This window comes from Mobula birostris, chromosome 11 (assembly GCF_030028105.1).
Source record: "Mobula birostris isolate sMobBir1 chromosome 11, sMobBir1.hap1, whole genome shotgun sequence".
NCBI lineage: Eukaryota > Metazoa > Chordata > Chondrichthyes > Myliobatiformes > Myliobatidae > Mobula > Mobula birostris.
In genome coordinates this window covers 114,023,161-114,040,472 of record NC_092380.1, presented here as the reverse complement: position 1 = coordinate 114,040,472, position 17,312 = coordinate 114,023,161, and the positions used below count along the sequence as shown (strand labels likewise).

Below are 17,312 nucleotides of genomic sequence, written 5' to 3'. Positions count from 1 at the left end.
CAATCAGTGTTTCGTCTTACTGACGTTGAGTGCCAGGTTGTTGCTGTGGCACCACTCCACTAGTTGGCATATCTCACTCCTGTGCACCCTCTCATCACCACCTGAGATTCTACCAACAATGTTTGTATCATCAGCAAATTTATAGATGGTGTTTGAGCTATGCCTAGCCACAGTCATGGGTATAGAGAGAGTAGAGCCGTGGGCTAAGCACACACCCCTGAGGTGTGCCAGTGTTGATCGTCAGCGAGGAGGAGATATTATTACCAATCAGCACAGATATTCAGTTTTCTGATTAGGAAGTTAAAGATCCAATTTGCAAGGGAGGTACAGAGACCCAGTTTTTGTAGCTTATTGATCAGGACTGTATGAATGATGGTGTGAAACGTTGCGTTATGGTCTGACATAGCAGCCTGACATAGGTGTTTTGTATAGTCCAGGTGATATAAGGCTGTGTGATGAGCCATTGAGATTGCGTCTGCCGTAGACCTATTGTGGAAGAACAGTTACTACCCCTCAACTAACAGCTCTTGAATCAAAGCATAACTTCACTCAAATTCAGTTGCCCCACCACTAAACTGTTCCCTTTGGACTCACCCTCAACAACACTTCATCTCATGTTCTCGATATTTATTGTTCACTTATTTATTGTTATAATTATTTGTTGTTCTTTCTTTTTGTATTTCCCCAGTTTGTTGTTTTTGGAACTCTGGATGTCTGCCCTGTTTATGCGGTCTTTCATTGATACTGTTATGATTATTGTACTTATTGAAGAAGCCCACAAGAAAACAATCATATATTTGATTTGATAATACATTTACTCTGAACTTTGAGGTGCATTTACAACAGAAGTGAAAAAGTAAGCAGTGCAATGTTAGTGGCGCTTCACACGTGACAAGATCTGGGTGATGATCATTCGGTAATCTTATTACATGCACGTGTATCAGCAAAGGAAAAACACCCATTCAGCAGTTGAAAATGTTTCTCATGGTAGAATTTTCTTCACCAAAATGTCACAAACATTTCCCTTTGGTCAGCCGCTAAATTTAACTTCCTGGACATTAAATTGTGAAAATGTTCCCTTCTCATGAATTGAACAGTTAATGTCTTTATTTGTGTTGATTATAAATAGGTTTCATCTTGAGACTGGCTGCAGTAGAAAGATTTCCTTGTCGGTCAGCTCTCCTGTAAATAGTGCCCACAGCTAGAAGCTGTATTGACAGTCTGTAAGATCGAGATGATTCATCAGGCTCTGTGACACTGTTTACCTGTGCCATTTATGTCACTTCAGGAAAAAGTTTTTATGTGCAGCTCAGCTGACAGTCCCAATAAAATACCTCCAAATAGACCCTAAGACCTAGGAGCAGAATTAGGCCATTCAGCCCAATGAGTCTGTTACCATATAACAATTACAGCACGGAAACAGGCCATCTCAGCCCTTCCTGTCTGTGCCAAACGCTTACTCTCACCTAGTCCCACCGGCCTGCACTCAGCCCATAACCCTCCATTCCTTTCCTGTCCATATAGCTGTCCAATTTTACTTTAAACAACAACATCGAACCTGCCTCAACCACTTCTGCTGGAAGCTCGTTCCACACAGCCACCACTCTCTGAGTAAAGAAGTTCCCCCTCATGTTACCCCTAAACTTTTGCCCTTTAACTCTCAACTCATGTCCTCTTGTTTGAATCTCCCCCACTCTCAATGGAAAAAGCTTATCCATGTCAACTCTATCTATCCCCCTCATAATTTTAAATACCTCTATCAAGTCCCCCCTCAACCTTCTACACTCCAAAGAATAAAGACCCAACTTGTTCAACCTTTCTCTGTAACATAGGTGATGAAACCCAGGTAACATTCTAGTAAATCTCCTCTGTACTCTCTTTATTTTGTTGACATCTTTCCTATAATTCAGTGACCGGATCTGTACACAATACTCCAAACTTGGCCTTACCAATGTCTTGTACAATTTCAACATTACATCCCAACTCCTATACTCAATGCTCTGATTTATAAAAGCCAGCATACCAAAAGCTCTCTTCACCACCCTATCCACATGAGATTCCACCTTCAGGGAACTATGCACCATTATTCCTAGATCCCTCTGTTCTTCTGCATTCTTCAATGCCCTACCATTTACCATGTATGTCCTATTTTGATTAGTCCTACCAAAGCGTAGCACCTCACGCTTATCAGCATTAAACTCCATTATACATTACACCATTCCATCACAGCTGATTTATTATCCCTCTCAACCCCATTCTCCTGCCTTCTCCCTGTAAACCTCTGATGCACTGACTAATCAAGAATCTATCAACTTCCGCTTTAAATATACCCAATGACTTGGCCTCCACAGCCGTCTGTGACAATGAATTCCACAGATTCACCACCCTCTGGCTAAAGAAATACCTTCTCATCAGGGTGCACAACACAGTTCATATACAGGCATCCGTTAGTATCGTGAGACCATAGATTTGCGCCTTGGAAGGTTTCCAGGGCGCAGGCCTGGGCAAGGTTGTATGGAAGACCGGCAGTTGCCCATGCTGCATGTCTCCCTTCTCCATGCCACCGATGTTGTCCAAGGGAAGGGCATTAGGACCCATACAGCTTGGCACTGGTGTTGTCGCAGAGCAATGTGTGATTAAGTGCCTTGCTCAAGGACACAACACGCTGCTTCAGCCAAGGCTCGAACTAGTGACCTTCAGATCATTAGACAAATGCCTTAACCACTTGGCCATGCACCAACACAGTTCATATAACTCACACAGAACTGTACACATGTATACCAACAAGTGAAACAATATTCCTCCGGACCAGGGTGCATAACACAGTACATAAAACTCATATATAAAACACAAGTAATGATAGGAGAAGACAGGAGGGGGAGAGATGGAGCCAAGAGCTGGACAGGTGATTGGCAAAAGGGATATGAGAGGATCATGGGACAGGAGGCCCAGGGAGAAGGAAAAGGGGGAGGGGGGACCCAGAGGATGGGCAAGGGGTATAGTCAGAGGAACAGAGGGAGAAAAAGGAGAGAGAGAGAAAGAATGTGCCTATAAAAATAAATAACGGATGGGGTACGAGGGGGAGGTGGGGCATTAGCGGAAGTTTGAGAAGTCAATGTTCATGCATATCTGTGTTGTTTTTTTACTGATATTCTGTATAGGTTTGTTGACTAGTATGTGTGAGAACTGGGCATATCAAGCCGTGGGGGTGGGGGGGGGGTCTCTTTATTCTGTGAATGTGTTCTTGTATGTAACTGTTGGTAATGCATTTTAGCACCTTGCCCCAGAGAAAAGCTGTCTTGTTTGGCTGTATTCATGAGTATTCATGTATGGTTGAATGACAATTAAACGTGAATTCAATTGTGCTAGAAACTTGTTACCAACAGCACACAGCACATTGCACACATTACAACAAGCACATATAGTTACAATGGTAGAACAGTCACAAAGGGAAAAAAAAAATGTATAGGTCAACCTTCACTAATCTGACCACCTGTAATCCAGTTCCTTCGATAATCCAGCACTGATTGTGTTTAACGTGATCCTGCTGTAATTCGGTATTTTCACTGATCCGGCACTCCTCAGGTCCCAATGGTGCTGGATTAGTGAAGGTTGACTTGTAGTCCAATTTCCTGAGTTGTCCTGGTCCACTTTGTTCTTCCACCAATGAACACCGGAGGGCAGCACCGAGCGAACACAGGAGAGCAGCACTGAGTGAACACTGGAGAGCAGCACCGAGCGAACACCAGAGGGCAGCACTGAACAAACACCAGAGGGCAGTACTGAGCCAACACCAGAGAGCAGCACTGAGTGAACACCAGGGAGCAGCACCAAGTGAACACAGGGAGTAGCACCGAGTGAACACAGGGGAGCAGCACCGAGTGAACACCGGAGGGCAGCACTGAGCGAACACCGGAGGGCAGCACTGAGCGAACACCGGAGGGCAGCACCGAGTGAACACTGGAGGGCAGCACCGTGCGAACACCGGAGGGCAGCACTGAGCGAACACAGGAGGGCAGCACTGAGCAAACACTGGAGAGCAGCAATGAGCAAACACTGGAGAGCAGCACCGAGCAAACACAGGGGAGCAGCACTGAGCTAACACTGGAGGGCAGCACCGAGCAAACACCGGAGGGCAGCACTGAGCGGACACCGGAGGGCAGCACTGAGCGGACACCGGAAGTCGGCACACTTTGCCTCCTGCCAATCAGCCACTGCTTTATCCATGCTAGAATCTTTCTCATAATACCATGGGCTCATAGCTTGTTAAGCAGCCTCATGTGTGGCACCTTATCAAAATCCAAGTACACTACATCAACTGATTCTCACCAATGATTGACTGAACAGGAGGGTTGTGTGGCTACCGTGGAACCGGCAGAAGGTGGCACATTTTTATCTTTGGTCACGAGTTGGGAGGTGTTTATGTTATAGCCTAAGCAAATAGCAGCATTGCTTTTGGTAGATGGTGCATACAGCAGCCACAGCGTGCCCATACTGGAGGGAATGAAAGTTTAGGGTGGGTATAAATCAGGCCGGTGGAGGGGGGGGGGGGGTGCTATGCCATGGGGCCAAGCTTCTGGAGATGGATTCACCCAGGACATTCAGAATCAAAATCAGGATTATTATCACTATATATATGTCAGTAAGTATGTTGCTTTGAGGCAGCAGTAGTACACATGAATATGACTGGAAATCACATTTCACAGTATAGATAAAAGAAATAGATAGTGCAAAGAGAGCGCGAAGTGGTGAGGTAGTGTTCACGGGTTCACTGTCCATTCGGAAATCTGATTGTGGAGCGGAAGGAGCTGTTCCTGAAACATTGAATGTGAGTCTTCGGACTCCTGTATCTCCTCCTTGTTGGTAACAATGAAGAGACGGCACGTCCTGGGTGCTGAGAGTCCTTCATGATGAATGCCATGTTCTCGAGGCACCAGCTTTGGCACGCCCTCGATGTTGTGGAGGCTGGTGCCTGCGATGGAGCTGGCTGAGCTGATAACCCCCCTGCAGCTTTTCCCGCTCCTGTGCTGTGGCCCTTCTAGACCAGGAGCTGATGCAGCCAGTCAGCACATCCATAGAAACGTGCAAGAACCTTTGGTGACATTCCAAATCTCCACAACCTCTGAATGAAATATAGATGCTGTTGTGCCTTCTTGAACTCTGGCTCTGTCACGGGCACCAGCCTCCCCAGCATCCAGGGCACCTTCGAAAGGCAATGACTCAAAAAGGCAGCATCCATCGTTAAAGACCCCCATCACCCAGGGCATGCCCTCTTCTCATTGTTACCATCAGGGAGACACAGCAGCCTGAAGGCACGTACATACGTTTCAGGAACAGCCTTTCCCCCTCTGTCATCAGATTTACAATGGACAATGAAGCCATGACACTACCTCAGTATTTTTTCTCTCTTAATGCACTAGTTATTTAATTTAATTTTCTTTTTCTGTGTGTACTTCTTACTGTACTTTATAGTTTTTAATTATGTGTTGCAATGTACTGCTGCTGCTGCAAAACGACAAATTTCAGGACATATGTCAGTGATATAAGACCATAAGGTATAGGAGCAGAATCGGGCCATTTGGCCCATCATGTCTGCTCCACCATTTCATCATGGCTGATCCATTTTTCCTCTCAGCCCCAATCTCCAGCCTTCCCTCCACTCCCCTGTATCCTTCATGCCCTGACTAGTCAAGGATCTATCAACCTCTGCCTTAAATATACATAAAGACTTGGCCTCCATAACTACCCGTGGCATCAAATTCCATAGATTCGCCACTCTCTGGCTAAAGAAATTCCTCCTCATCTCCATTCTAAAAGGACGCCCCTCTATTCTGAGGCTGTCTCCTTTGGTCTTAGACTCTCCCACCAAAGGAAATATCCTCTCCTCATCCATTCTTATCAAGGCCTTTCACCATTCGATAGGTTTCAATGAGGTCATCCTCATTTAAAAGCCCAGGATTAATCTTCAGAGATGTTGAGATGTATGAAGTTGAAGCTCAGTGAATTTGAGAGTATTCCATTACATTCCTGACTTGTACTGGAATCATTGAGTAACACAGCATGCAAAGGGGCCAAGGAATTCATCCAAGCTGATGGAAATGTTTTTTTTGATGGGTGTGTCTAATTCAAGTTTAATTGTCATTCAACCATACACATGAATGCGGGCAAATGCAACAGTGTTCCTCTGGGGCCAAGCAGTAAAACACAGACCCAAGTCACACACCGCTCACGTAATTACGATAGCAGAAAAAACATATAGTTACAAAAAAATTATATCGTCTGACTCCCTGAGTGTCACGGCCTGTAGATTGATGGTGCATGGATGTTGTCCTGGAGCCACGTTTCTGCAAGAACGAGCACACAGCAGTTCATTATCACACTGCAGACAAACGCAATCCAGCTGGACTTCTTCCGAGTGAACACTGGGGGGCAGCACTGATGGGTGGGGCCAGCACCAGACAGCTGAGGCAACGCAGTCCCTCTGGTCTTGCCAATGAACCAGTGAACTGGACCAGGGTGACTCAGGAGTTAAAACATTTACGGTGGAATTCACAGCCCTCAGGTAGACATTTACATGGCTGGTGCAGTGAGTCAGTGCTGGTTGTCGAGTTGTTGATAAATGCAAAGTAAATTTGTAATCAAAGTATGCATTTGTTACCATTTACACCTCATATTCCATCTTGGTAGCCTCCAAACTGACAGCGTAAATACTGATTTCTCCATCTTCTGGTAATCACTCCCCTCTGTTCCCCCTCCCTCCCTTTTCTGGTTCCCCCCTCACCCCTTCTCTTCTCCTCACCTGCCCACCACCTCCCTCTGGTTCCCCTCCTCCCGCGGTCCACTCTCCTCTCCATCCGATTCATTCTTCTTCCGTCCTCTCCCCATGGTTTCCTCCCAGAGTCCAAACACACACCAAAGAGGTAAATTGTCACAAGGTTATGTCAGGGTTAATTAGGGTTGCTGGGGCGGTGTGGCTTGAAATTGTGGAAGGGTTTATTCCATGCTGTATCACTGAATAAATGAAATAAATAAAGTTATCTTTTCCAGCAATTACCTTCCCCACTCACCTTCACCCTCACCTGGTGTCACCCATCACCTCCCAGCTTGTACTTCCTCACCTCCCCCACCTTATTCTGGCTTTTCTCCCCTCCTTTCCAGTCCTGATGAAGTGTCTTGTCTCGAAACATTGATCAACACTGGTGCACCTCAGGGGTGTGCGCTTATCCCACACATCTACTCTCTATATATACATGACTGTGTGGCTAGGCATAGCTCAAATACAATCTATAAATTTGCTGACCATACAACCATTGTTGATAGAATCTCAGATGGCGACGAGAGGGCGTACAGGAGTGAGATATGCCAACTAGTGGAATGGTGCCACAGCAACAACCTGGCACTCAATGTCAGTAAGATGAAAGAGCTGATTGTGGACTTCAGGAAGGGTAAGATTAATGGACACATACTAATCCTCATAGAGAGATCAGCAGTGGAGAGAGTGAGCAGTTTCAAGTTCCTGGGTGTCAAGATCTCTGAGGATCTAACCTGGTCCCAACATATTGGTGCAGTTATAAAGAAGGCAAGATAGCGGCTATTCTTCATTAGGAGTTTGAAGAGATTTGGCATATCAACAAATACACTCCACGGTACTGTGGGGAGCATTCTGACAGGCGGCATCACTGCCTGGTTTGGTGGGGAGGGCTACTGCACAGGACCGAAAGAAGCTGCAGAGGGTTGTAAATTTAATCGGCTCCATCTTAGGTACTAGCCAGGGTCAAACTTTAGTCAGGGCTAGGCTGGGCTGCAGCCCAGGGGCCAGAGCTACAGAGGGGTCCAAAATAGGTAGCTATCATCATGGCGGATGATACAAGAGTGGAGTACAGAAAAGAAAAAAAGAAACAAGAAAAAGACCATGAGAAAGAAGCATTTAAAAAGACATTGAAATTGACAGGATTGTTTAAACCTGTTCTCAATGACGCAGCAGTACCATTGCTCTTGTCACAGTCTGAGACCGGTGGACAAATGGAGACTTGTTCAACAGCTAGCGCTAGCACCAGCGTTAGCACAGGAGCACAGGCCTTGCCACAGTCAGCAGCCAATGTTGAAGAGGTAGAGAACATGACTTTGAGATTCCTGAACACAGATGCCTCCGAACAACCAAGTCAGGCCGCCATTAATGTTAACGTTACTGCTACTGAGGATTCTACAGCACTGATCCTGCTCGCTGGGGAAAGGAAACGTTAGGTGATTCAGTCCGAGTATACTGGGCTGAGAAAGGGCCGGAGTCCTGCCAGGATAAGGATGTGGATATCAAAGCTTCGAAACGAGTATACAAACAGAAGAGTCGTTTTTTCTCCAAATTTCACTTCAAACGCAAGATTGTAAATGGTGAGCACATATCAAGGCAATGGCTCTTATATTCCCCTCCCACCGGCTGTGTGTTTTGTTTCTTGGAACAGTGGGTGCCATGTGCAGCACACACATTGAATCGCGTTGGAATCAACAGTGTCAACTGTTGTGTTCAAACAGCTGATTTTTTAAGCTTCGTGCGGAATGCGTTCGACTTCCGCTCCAAGTCAACTTCGAGGTGGAAAGTGATGACTGCAGGACTTCGGCCTAATGCGAACAAGCGCATTGAAACTCTGCACATGCAGAAGCCACACAGGCATTATGCCAATATTGAAGATTCGTTAAAGAGCATTGCAGATGACATTAATCAGAATGTGGCATCTAGAAGTGAAGCAAGGTCACTATACAAAAAAAAGGACAAGCTTGAGATAGTTTTTCTGAGCAAATTGTGGCATTGCATTCTTCAGTGCTTTGAAAGTGCAAGTGTTGCATTGCAAGCTGTAAATCTAGACCTGTGTGATGCTGTGGATTTGGTGAGATCACTATGGAGATACATAGCAAGCTTGCGTGATCAATTTGATACTTTTGAGACCCAGGCTAAAACTATGTCTCCAACAGTCTCACAAGTGTACAAAGAAGACACCCAACAAAAAAGAAAATGTAAAGCCTTTCTGGGTGAATCCACAACATCTGATGTTGGCTTGTCAGCCAGGGAAAATTCTCAGCTACTGTTTTTTTGGCCGTGATGGATAGATTACTTGCAGAAATTGATTGCAGATTTGCATCACCTTAACAACACATTTGGCATCCTAAACAATACCCCTTCTCTCTCTGTACAAGATCTGCGCAGGAGAGCATCTGATCTTCAAAGCAGATATTCAGCTGACCTGGAGCTAGACTTTGTGGAGGAGATTGTCCATTTCAGGGAATTTGTAAGTGGCAAAGATATTTAATCTGCAACAGAGCTTTTATGCTTCCTCAGAGAAAAAAATTTGCAGGTCATCTTCCCAAACGTAAGCATTGTTTTGAGGCTTTACCCGACTCTCCCTGTCACAAATAGTCATAGTCATACTTTATTGATCCCGGGGGAAATTGGTTTTCATTACAGTTGCACCATAAATAATAAATACTAATAGAACCATAAATAGTTAAATAGTAATATGTAAATTATGCCAGTAAATTATGAAATAAGTCCAGGACCAGCCTATCGGCACAGGGTGTCTGACCCTCCAAGGGAGGAGTTGTAAAGTTTGATGGCCACAGGCAGGAATGACTTCCTATGACGCTTTGTGTTACATCTCGGTGGAATGAGTCTCTGGCTGAATGTACTCCTGTGCCCACCCAGTACATTATGTAGTGGATGGGAGACATTGTCCAAGATGGCATGCAACTTAGACAGCATCCTCTTTTCAGACACCACCGTCAGAGAGTCCAGTTCCATCCCCACAACATCACTGGCCTTACGAATGAGTTTGTTGATTCTGTTGGTGTCTGCTACCCTCAGCCTGCTGCCCCAGCACACAACAGCAAACATGATAGCACTGACCACCACAGACTCGTAGAACATCCTCAGCATCATCCGGCAAATGTTAAAGGACCTCAGTCTCCTCAGGAAATAGAGACGGCTCTGACCCTTCTTGTAGACAGCCTCAGTGTTCTTTGACCAGTACAGTTTATTGTCAATACGTATCCCCAGGTATTTATAATCCTCCACCATGTCCACACTGACCCCCTGGATGAAAGCAGGGGTCACCAGTACCTTAGCTCTCCTCAGGTCTACCACCAGCTCCTTAGTCTTTTTCACTTTAAGCTGCAGATAATTCTGCTCACACCATGTGACAAAGTTTCCTACCGTAGCCCTGTTCTCAACCTCATCTCCCTTGCTGATGCATCCAACTATGGCAGAGTCATCAGAAAACTTCTGAAGATGACAAGACTCTGTGCAGTAGTTGAAGTCTGAGGTGTAAATGGTGAAGAGAAAGGGAGACAAGACAGTCCCCTGTGGAGCCTCAGTGCTGCTGATCACTCTGTCGGACACACAGTGTTGCAAGCACACGTACTGTGGTCTGCCAGTCAGGTAATCAAGAATCCACGATACCAGGGAAGCATCCACCTGCATCGCTGTCAGCTTCTTCCCCAGCAGAGCAGGGCGAATGGTGTTGAACGCACAGGAGAAGTCAAAAAACATGACCCTCACAGAGCTCGCTGGCTTGTCCAGGTGGGCGTAGACACGGTTTAGCAGGTAGACGATGGCATCCTCAACTCCTAGTCGGGGCTGGTAGGTGAACTGGAGGGGATCTAATTGTGGCCTGACCATAGGCCGGAGCAGCTCCAGAACAAGTCTCTCCAGGGTCTTCATGATGTGGGAGGTCAATGCCACCGGTCTGTAGTCATTGAGGCCGCTGGGGCGCGGTGTCTTCTGCACAGGGACGAGGCAGGACGTTTTCCACAGTACAGGAACCCTCTGGAGCCTCAGGCTCAGGTTGAATACATGGCAAAGTACTCCACATAGCTGAGGGGCACAGGCTTTGAGCACCCTGGTACTGACACCATCCGGTCCTGCAGCCTTGCTTGGGTTGAGACGTTTCAGCTGTCTTCTCACCTGTTCAGCCATGAAGCCCACCATGGTGGTTTCGTGTGGGGGAGGGGTATAGTCATGAGCGCAGGGTGGGGGACTGTGAGGAGGGGTAGGAGGGGAGAGTGGAACATGTATTGATTGGGGGCCGATAACAGATGGCTCATGTGGAGGATGGGCAGGGGTCACAATGTGAAATCTGTTAAAGAACAGGTTACGTTCATTAGCCCTGTCCACATTGCCCTCAGCTCCTCTGTTGCTAGTTTGCCGGAACCCAGTGATGGTCCTCATCCCCCTCCAGACCAAATGCAAGTGGTAAGCTATCTTTCTCCAAACTCAAGCTAGTGAAGGATAGGCTCAGATCCACAATGGGACAGGACAGGCTGAATCCTCTTACTCTGATGTCACTTGAAAGTGATCTTGTTCGGAAACTGGATTTTAGTGATCTGATCAAGGACTTTGCTGTGAAGAAATCCAGAAGAACTAGGCTTTAATTTTGAAAAACAAGCATCTGACTTTGTAAATATCTAGGTTTGTGTGTCAGTGCTGTTCCTGTTTTTGTGGCAATAGGCTAATAGTTGACTGTTTACAAACCTAGTAAGTAATAAGTGGTCTTTACTCTGCAAGCCACACAGTACAGCAATAGGTTAGTATGTGCTAGATCTCATTTTTCAAAGTATTGGAGTATTGTCAAGTTTCCTAGTTTGCCATAGTGCCATCTCTCTTGGCCTTTTTGTCTCTCATTTCCATTTTACTTTCTCAGAACACACAGTTGAGGAAAATACCTAGATAAAAATGCTTTGACATTGTTTGAGAAATAAGGCCTATGGTGAGAAATAAGGCCTATGGTATGTGCAGCAATAGCTAAATAAAGATTTAAGATTGGGTACATCATACTTCATCTCCCTCATAACTTTACTAAGCCAACTAAGCCTAGGTCAATTTTTCAGTGCTTTAGATGCTGTCCTTCAAACTAAGAACCTGCATTACTTTCTGTCCTCCCTCTTAAGGCCTGTAAGTTTATAGCCTATATATTGTACTAATCCAATGTCTTGGTCCACAGCTTTGATATTTAGACCAGTACGAACTTTGCTCTTGTTCTTGCCTTTTTTTGCTTGGTACAGCAGCATTTTATGGTGCCCACAGGGGTCCATCAGGTCCTCCAGCCCAGGGGCCCCGGCCCTGGTACTAGCCTACAAAGTACTCAGGACACCTTCAAGGACTGGTGTCTCAGAAAGGCAGCATTTATTAGTAAGATCCTCCAGCACCCAGGCACGCCCTTTTCTCACTGTTATCATCAGGTAGGAGACACAGAAGCCTGAAGGCACACACCCAGCGATTCAGGAACAGCTTCTTCCCCTCTGCCAACCCTTGGACATTACTTCACTTCTTAAATGTATATTATTTCTGTTAAGTATGACTACTATTCAATATACGTATACTGTAATTGATTTACTTATTTATTATTTTTAAATGTTGGTTTTTCCTCTATACTATGTATTGTATTGAACTGCTACTGCTGTTAACAAATTTCACGACACATGCCAGTGATAATAAACCTGATTCTGACTGTTTATTCCTTTCCACAGATGCTGCCTGACCTGGGAAGTTCCTCCAGTATTTTGTTTGTGTTGCATTGGTGCAGTTCGCCTTGATTGGGGCAGGTGGCGCGTGCGCACAGCTGCCCGTCCCGGCAGGCGGGGGCGGGTCCGCGTGACGTCACACGCCGTTGCCGCTGACGCAGCGCCGGGGCCGCATTCGCCATTTTGGTTGTTGCCCGGGCGCCTGGACCGAGTTTCTCGGAACTCTCGGGGTCGTTGGTCTGTTCATCCGTCTGTTCTTTTACCCGGCTCCGCTCCCTGCTTCGGCCAGTTTACTGCGGCCCGACGATGTCTCCTTCTTGAGAGGCCCGCTCGCTGCTCCAGCGCCCGGATTGTCGTTTCCCCCTCCCCACCGCCCACCCACTCCCGAGACATGGTGCCCAATGAGGAGAACCGGCTGTTACCCCGGGAGGTGAGGCCTGGTACCAGGGACAGGGCGAGGGATGGATGGAGGGAGGTGTGGGGTTAGAGGGTGAGGAAGGAGATGGGTGGGGATAGGGAGAGGACAAGGTGTGTTGGGGAAGGAGAGTGTAGTGTGAGGCAGTGGGGGAAAGGATGATGGGCAGAGTATGTTGTTGGGGAAGGAGGCAGGCAGTGAGAGGGAGGATGGTGTTTGGAGTGTATGGGGAGGGAAGGAGAGTGGAGGCAGAGGGAGGAGGGTTGGGGGAGGGTATGAGGGGGAAGATGGGTGGGGAGGAGGGGGATGATGCAGTGTGATGTAGGGCAAGAGGGAGTGGGGGTTTGGGAGGGTATGGTGGGTGGGGAAGATGCAAGGAGAGGGTGGGATGGTGGCGAGAAAGGGTTAAGGCAGGGTGACGGTGGGTGGAGGAACACGGATAGGGGAGAGTAAGGAGGGGGATAGTGTTGGGGAGGTGTAGGGCCAAGGAGAGAGTTAAAAGGATGAGGGAAGAGGCTGGAGGTGGGTGATGGGAGAGTGGCTAAGAGGTTCAGAAGCAAAGAGGGATAGAGGTGAAGAGGAGGAAGGGGGCAGAGGAGTAGAGTGGGTAATGGAGACGAAGAGGCCATCGGATTGCTTTAGCGGAACCATAGACAAACTAGTTGGTGCAATGAGGGGAGAGGGGTTTTGAATATGTGTGTGGGCTTGAGTGGGCAAATGGGGAAGGAGGTGGCAGAGCTGAGGGGTGAGGGGTTGGGTTGGATGGGAAAGTGTATAATGCGTGTAGGAAGGTTGTAGAGGTGGATGTGTAGGGGCATCGCTATCTTTACCTTCCCTCACATCTCTGCCCAATTTGAAGATAGTTTACAAGATACTAAGATATATAATATTCCTTGTCAAGTGAAGGGAGATGTGCTTGTTCTCTTCTGCCTGAGGTGGACAGATTGCTCTGATTTGAACCATGATTTATAACCTATCTTTCTCTGCACTCTGGACTTGAGAATTGTTACAAGTACAAATGCTGCCCGGTCCATCTCTCTTTGAACAGATTTGTGTTGGGGTATATCTTTAAAAAAAAGAGCATACAGCCCGGAGCCTGAATTTGATTGATTGCATGAGCTGTGCGGTTGGCACGCCCTTCACTATGCACTTTGTTCTCGAGGTAGAGGGGAGGCACAGGCTGTCTCCATCACGTAAAGAAGCCCTTGGCTCGGGTACAGTTTCACTCTCCCATGGATTGTCAGTGTGCCTGTGTGCAATGTGTGTTGGTTTTATTTTCTGTGTTACTGACAGCTGTCCACACGTGGTTTTGCAATAATGTTATGTGTTGAGTCATTTCTAATGTTCTTTGGATTTGGCTCTTCAACACAGTGCTGTTGACACCCAGCTCCATGTAATTAATTTCTTTGTGCATTGATGTTTATGATAAAACAGTTTCGAAGTTGAAGTGTTCAAAGTGCTTGGCCACTTTTGATGTCTGGTGTTTACCAAAGCCACTCCGCTTATTCCAGCATCTATATTTAATAACTCTACTGGTACACATACTCACAGGATTGTAATTTTAGAATTAAACTCTAGAACTTAATATAATTTTTGTTTTGTACTATATGTGAATGAAAATTGTAATTTTAATTTGTATCATAGATTGGGTTGATGCAAAATATGCCGTATGTAACTGCATCAGCAGCTTTTCTGTTTTATAGCTCTCAGTGAATGTTAATTGTCCTTTCAATTGGCGTATTTCATGTTTTGACAGCAGCAGATGGCTGTGGGGTCCAAGTCATTGGCTATCTTTAAAGTAGAGGTTGATGGGTTCTTGATTAGTCAAGGTGTCAAAGGTTACAGGGAGAAGGCAGGAGAATGGGGCTAAGAGGGATAATAAAACTGCCAGGATTGAATGGCTGAGCAGACTTGATGGGCCAAATGGCCTAATTCTGCTGCTATGTCCTGTAGTCTAACATCTGGGATGGCACGATAGTGTAGCATTTAGCGTAACATTATTATTGCGCCAGTGATCTGGCTTCTATTCCGCCCTTGTCCGTAGGGAGTTTATACATTTTTCCTGTGACTGTGGATTTCCTCTGGGTGCTCAAGTTTCCACCACAACACAAGGATGTACGGTTTGTCAGGTTAATTGGTCACGGGTGTAATTGGATGGTGTGGGCTCGTTGGACCAGAAGGGCCTGTTAACCTGTAACATTACATAGTAACATTACTATGTATATATTTTCTTTAAATTTGGCCAAGCATTGGTATATGGGAATTCTATAGATGGGTACGTTGATCACAATGTGTAGAAGCCTGTTTCTGTATGAAATAATCCTGACTCTAGATTGATTCCTGAAATTAAGGAAGTGTCTTTTGAGGGGAAAATGTAGAAGATTGCCCCATATTGCCAGCAATCCCGTTGTGGATTGTGTGTGGGAGTGACAAGATGCTATTGGATTGTTTTCCAAGGTTTTGGTTGAAGGTTCCCTATTTAGAATAAAAGTGAAAAAATTTCTTCACATGGAGGATTATAAATATTTGAAGTTGTTGATCCTGCAGAACTGTTAATGCTCAGTTTGAGTATATTTGTGGCTGAGTTTTTTATTTTAAAGGGAACCTAGTGGGAACATGGACGAGGCACAGGTTCAGCTATAAGCTTCAAAGCGTAAAAAGATAGAAGCTGGTGCTTTACAGTTCCAGCTGCACCATTCATTGAGACTATGGTTGTTCCTTAATACCATTTTCCTGCAGTCTCTAGATCACTTAGCATCCAGGCATTTATTGTTCTCAGTTTTAATGAGGTCAGTTTCTGAGACTTCACCGTACTCTGGAATGGAGAATTCCTAAGATTCACCGCCCTCTGAGTAAATAACTTAAATGGCAGAATCTCTGCTGAGATGTTGTCAAGACTCCTCAGCAGAAGAAACGTCTTTCCTGCATTTATAAGCTTGAGATCCAGCAGCTGCTGCAAGTCCGTAGCAACACACACAAAATGCTGGAGGAACTCAGTAGGTCAGGCAACATCTGTGGGAATGAATAAATGGTCGCTGTTTTGGGCCGAGACCCTTCATCCGGACTAGAAAGGAGGAGGAAAAAATCAGAATAAGTAGGGGAGGGGGAGGACACGATTGAAGATGATAGGAGAAACCAGGTGGTTGGGGGAGGGGGAGGATGAAGTAAGAAGCTGGGAGTTGATAGATGAAATTAGCAAAGAGCTGGAAAAGAAGGAATCTGATAGAGGAGAGTGGACCATGGGAGAAAGGGAAAGAGGTAAGAAGCTAGAGTGGAGATTTGAAGGGGGAGAAAGTTGGTGAAAGTCCTGGTAAAAGATTCTCAGTCCGAAACATTGACTATTAATTTCCATAGATGCTGCCTGATCTGCTAAGTTCCTCCAGCATTTTGTGCTTGCTGTCTTGCATTTAGCCTTGAGTCCAGTGAGGACTTTGGAAATTTTCTTAGTGTTGCTTCATTTTTATCTAAATTTTTAAGAATGCATACTAAGTCACCCCAATCTCTCATTAAAACATCAAACCTGTCGACCCTGGTACCATCTAGAATATCTTTGCAGCACTACGTTCATGGGCATTATATTCTTGTAACAGTCAGGAGTCCACAGATATGGAAAATGTGCATCTAATAGATTGGCAAAGCAAGCTCAGGAGATAGATGGCATCTGGCTGTTTCTTTTATTCATGTGAGATGCAGCACTGAACAGGCCCTTCTGGCTCAGCAACCACCTATTTAACCTTTGCCTAATCACGGGACAATTTACAATGACCAATGTGCCTACTAACCAGAACGTCTTTGGACTGTGGGAGGAAACCAGAGCACCCAGAGGAAGGAATCCCATGTGTTCATATGGGGGTTTGGGGGGTGGAAATGATGTCAGAATTGAGCTTTGAACTCTGACCCCCATCCCCCTAAGCTGTGATACCGTTGTGCTAATCGCTATACTCCCTTGCTGCCCATCAATTTGTTTTATTGGTACAGGATCGGTCCGAGTCAGCATGTATTTACGAAGGGGAAATCGTGCTCGACTAATCTTCTGGAATTTTTTGAGGATGTAACTATGAAAATGGACAAGGGACAGCCAGTGCATGTAGTGTACCTGGACTTTCAGAAAGCCTTTGATAAAGTCCCACAGAGGAGATTAGTGGGCAAAATTAGGGCACATGGTATTGGGGGCAGAGTACTGACATGGATTGAAAATTGGCTGGCTGACAGAAAACAAAGAGTAGCGATTAACGGGTCCCTTTCGGAATGGCAGGCGGTGACCAGTGGGGTACCGCAGGGTTCAGTGTTGGGACCGCGGCTATTTACAATGTATATTAATGATCTAGACGAGGGAATTAAAAGTAACGTTAGCAAATTTGCCGATGACACAAAGCTGGGTGGCAGTGTG

The 17,312-nt window shown here is 45.9% G+C and overlaps 1 protein-coding gene across 3 annotated transcripts in view; it reads left to right on the top strand.

The window, feature by feature from the left end:
• The first annotated feature begins 12,678 nt into the window (after positions 1–12,678).
• usp47 (ubiquitin specific peptidase 47) overlaps positions 12,679–17,312 on the top strand; it is a 229,929-nt gene continuing 225,295 nt past the window's right edge. For 2 of the 3 annotated variants that reach the window (XM_072272899.1, XM_072272896.1), the window contains exon 1: positions 12,680–12,937. In XM_072272899.1, coding sequence (XP_072129000.1) covers positions 12,899–12,937 — 39 coding nt within the window. In that variant the 5' untranslated portion in view covers positions 12,680–12,898. Of the gene's footprint in view, positions 12,938–17,312 lie in introns of all 3 variants that reach the window. The other variant, XM_072272897.1, reaches the window with a different exon arrangement.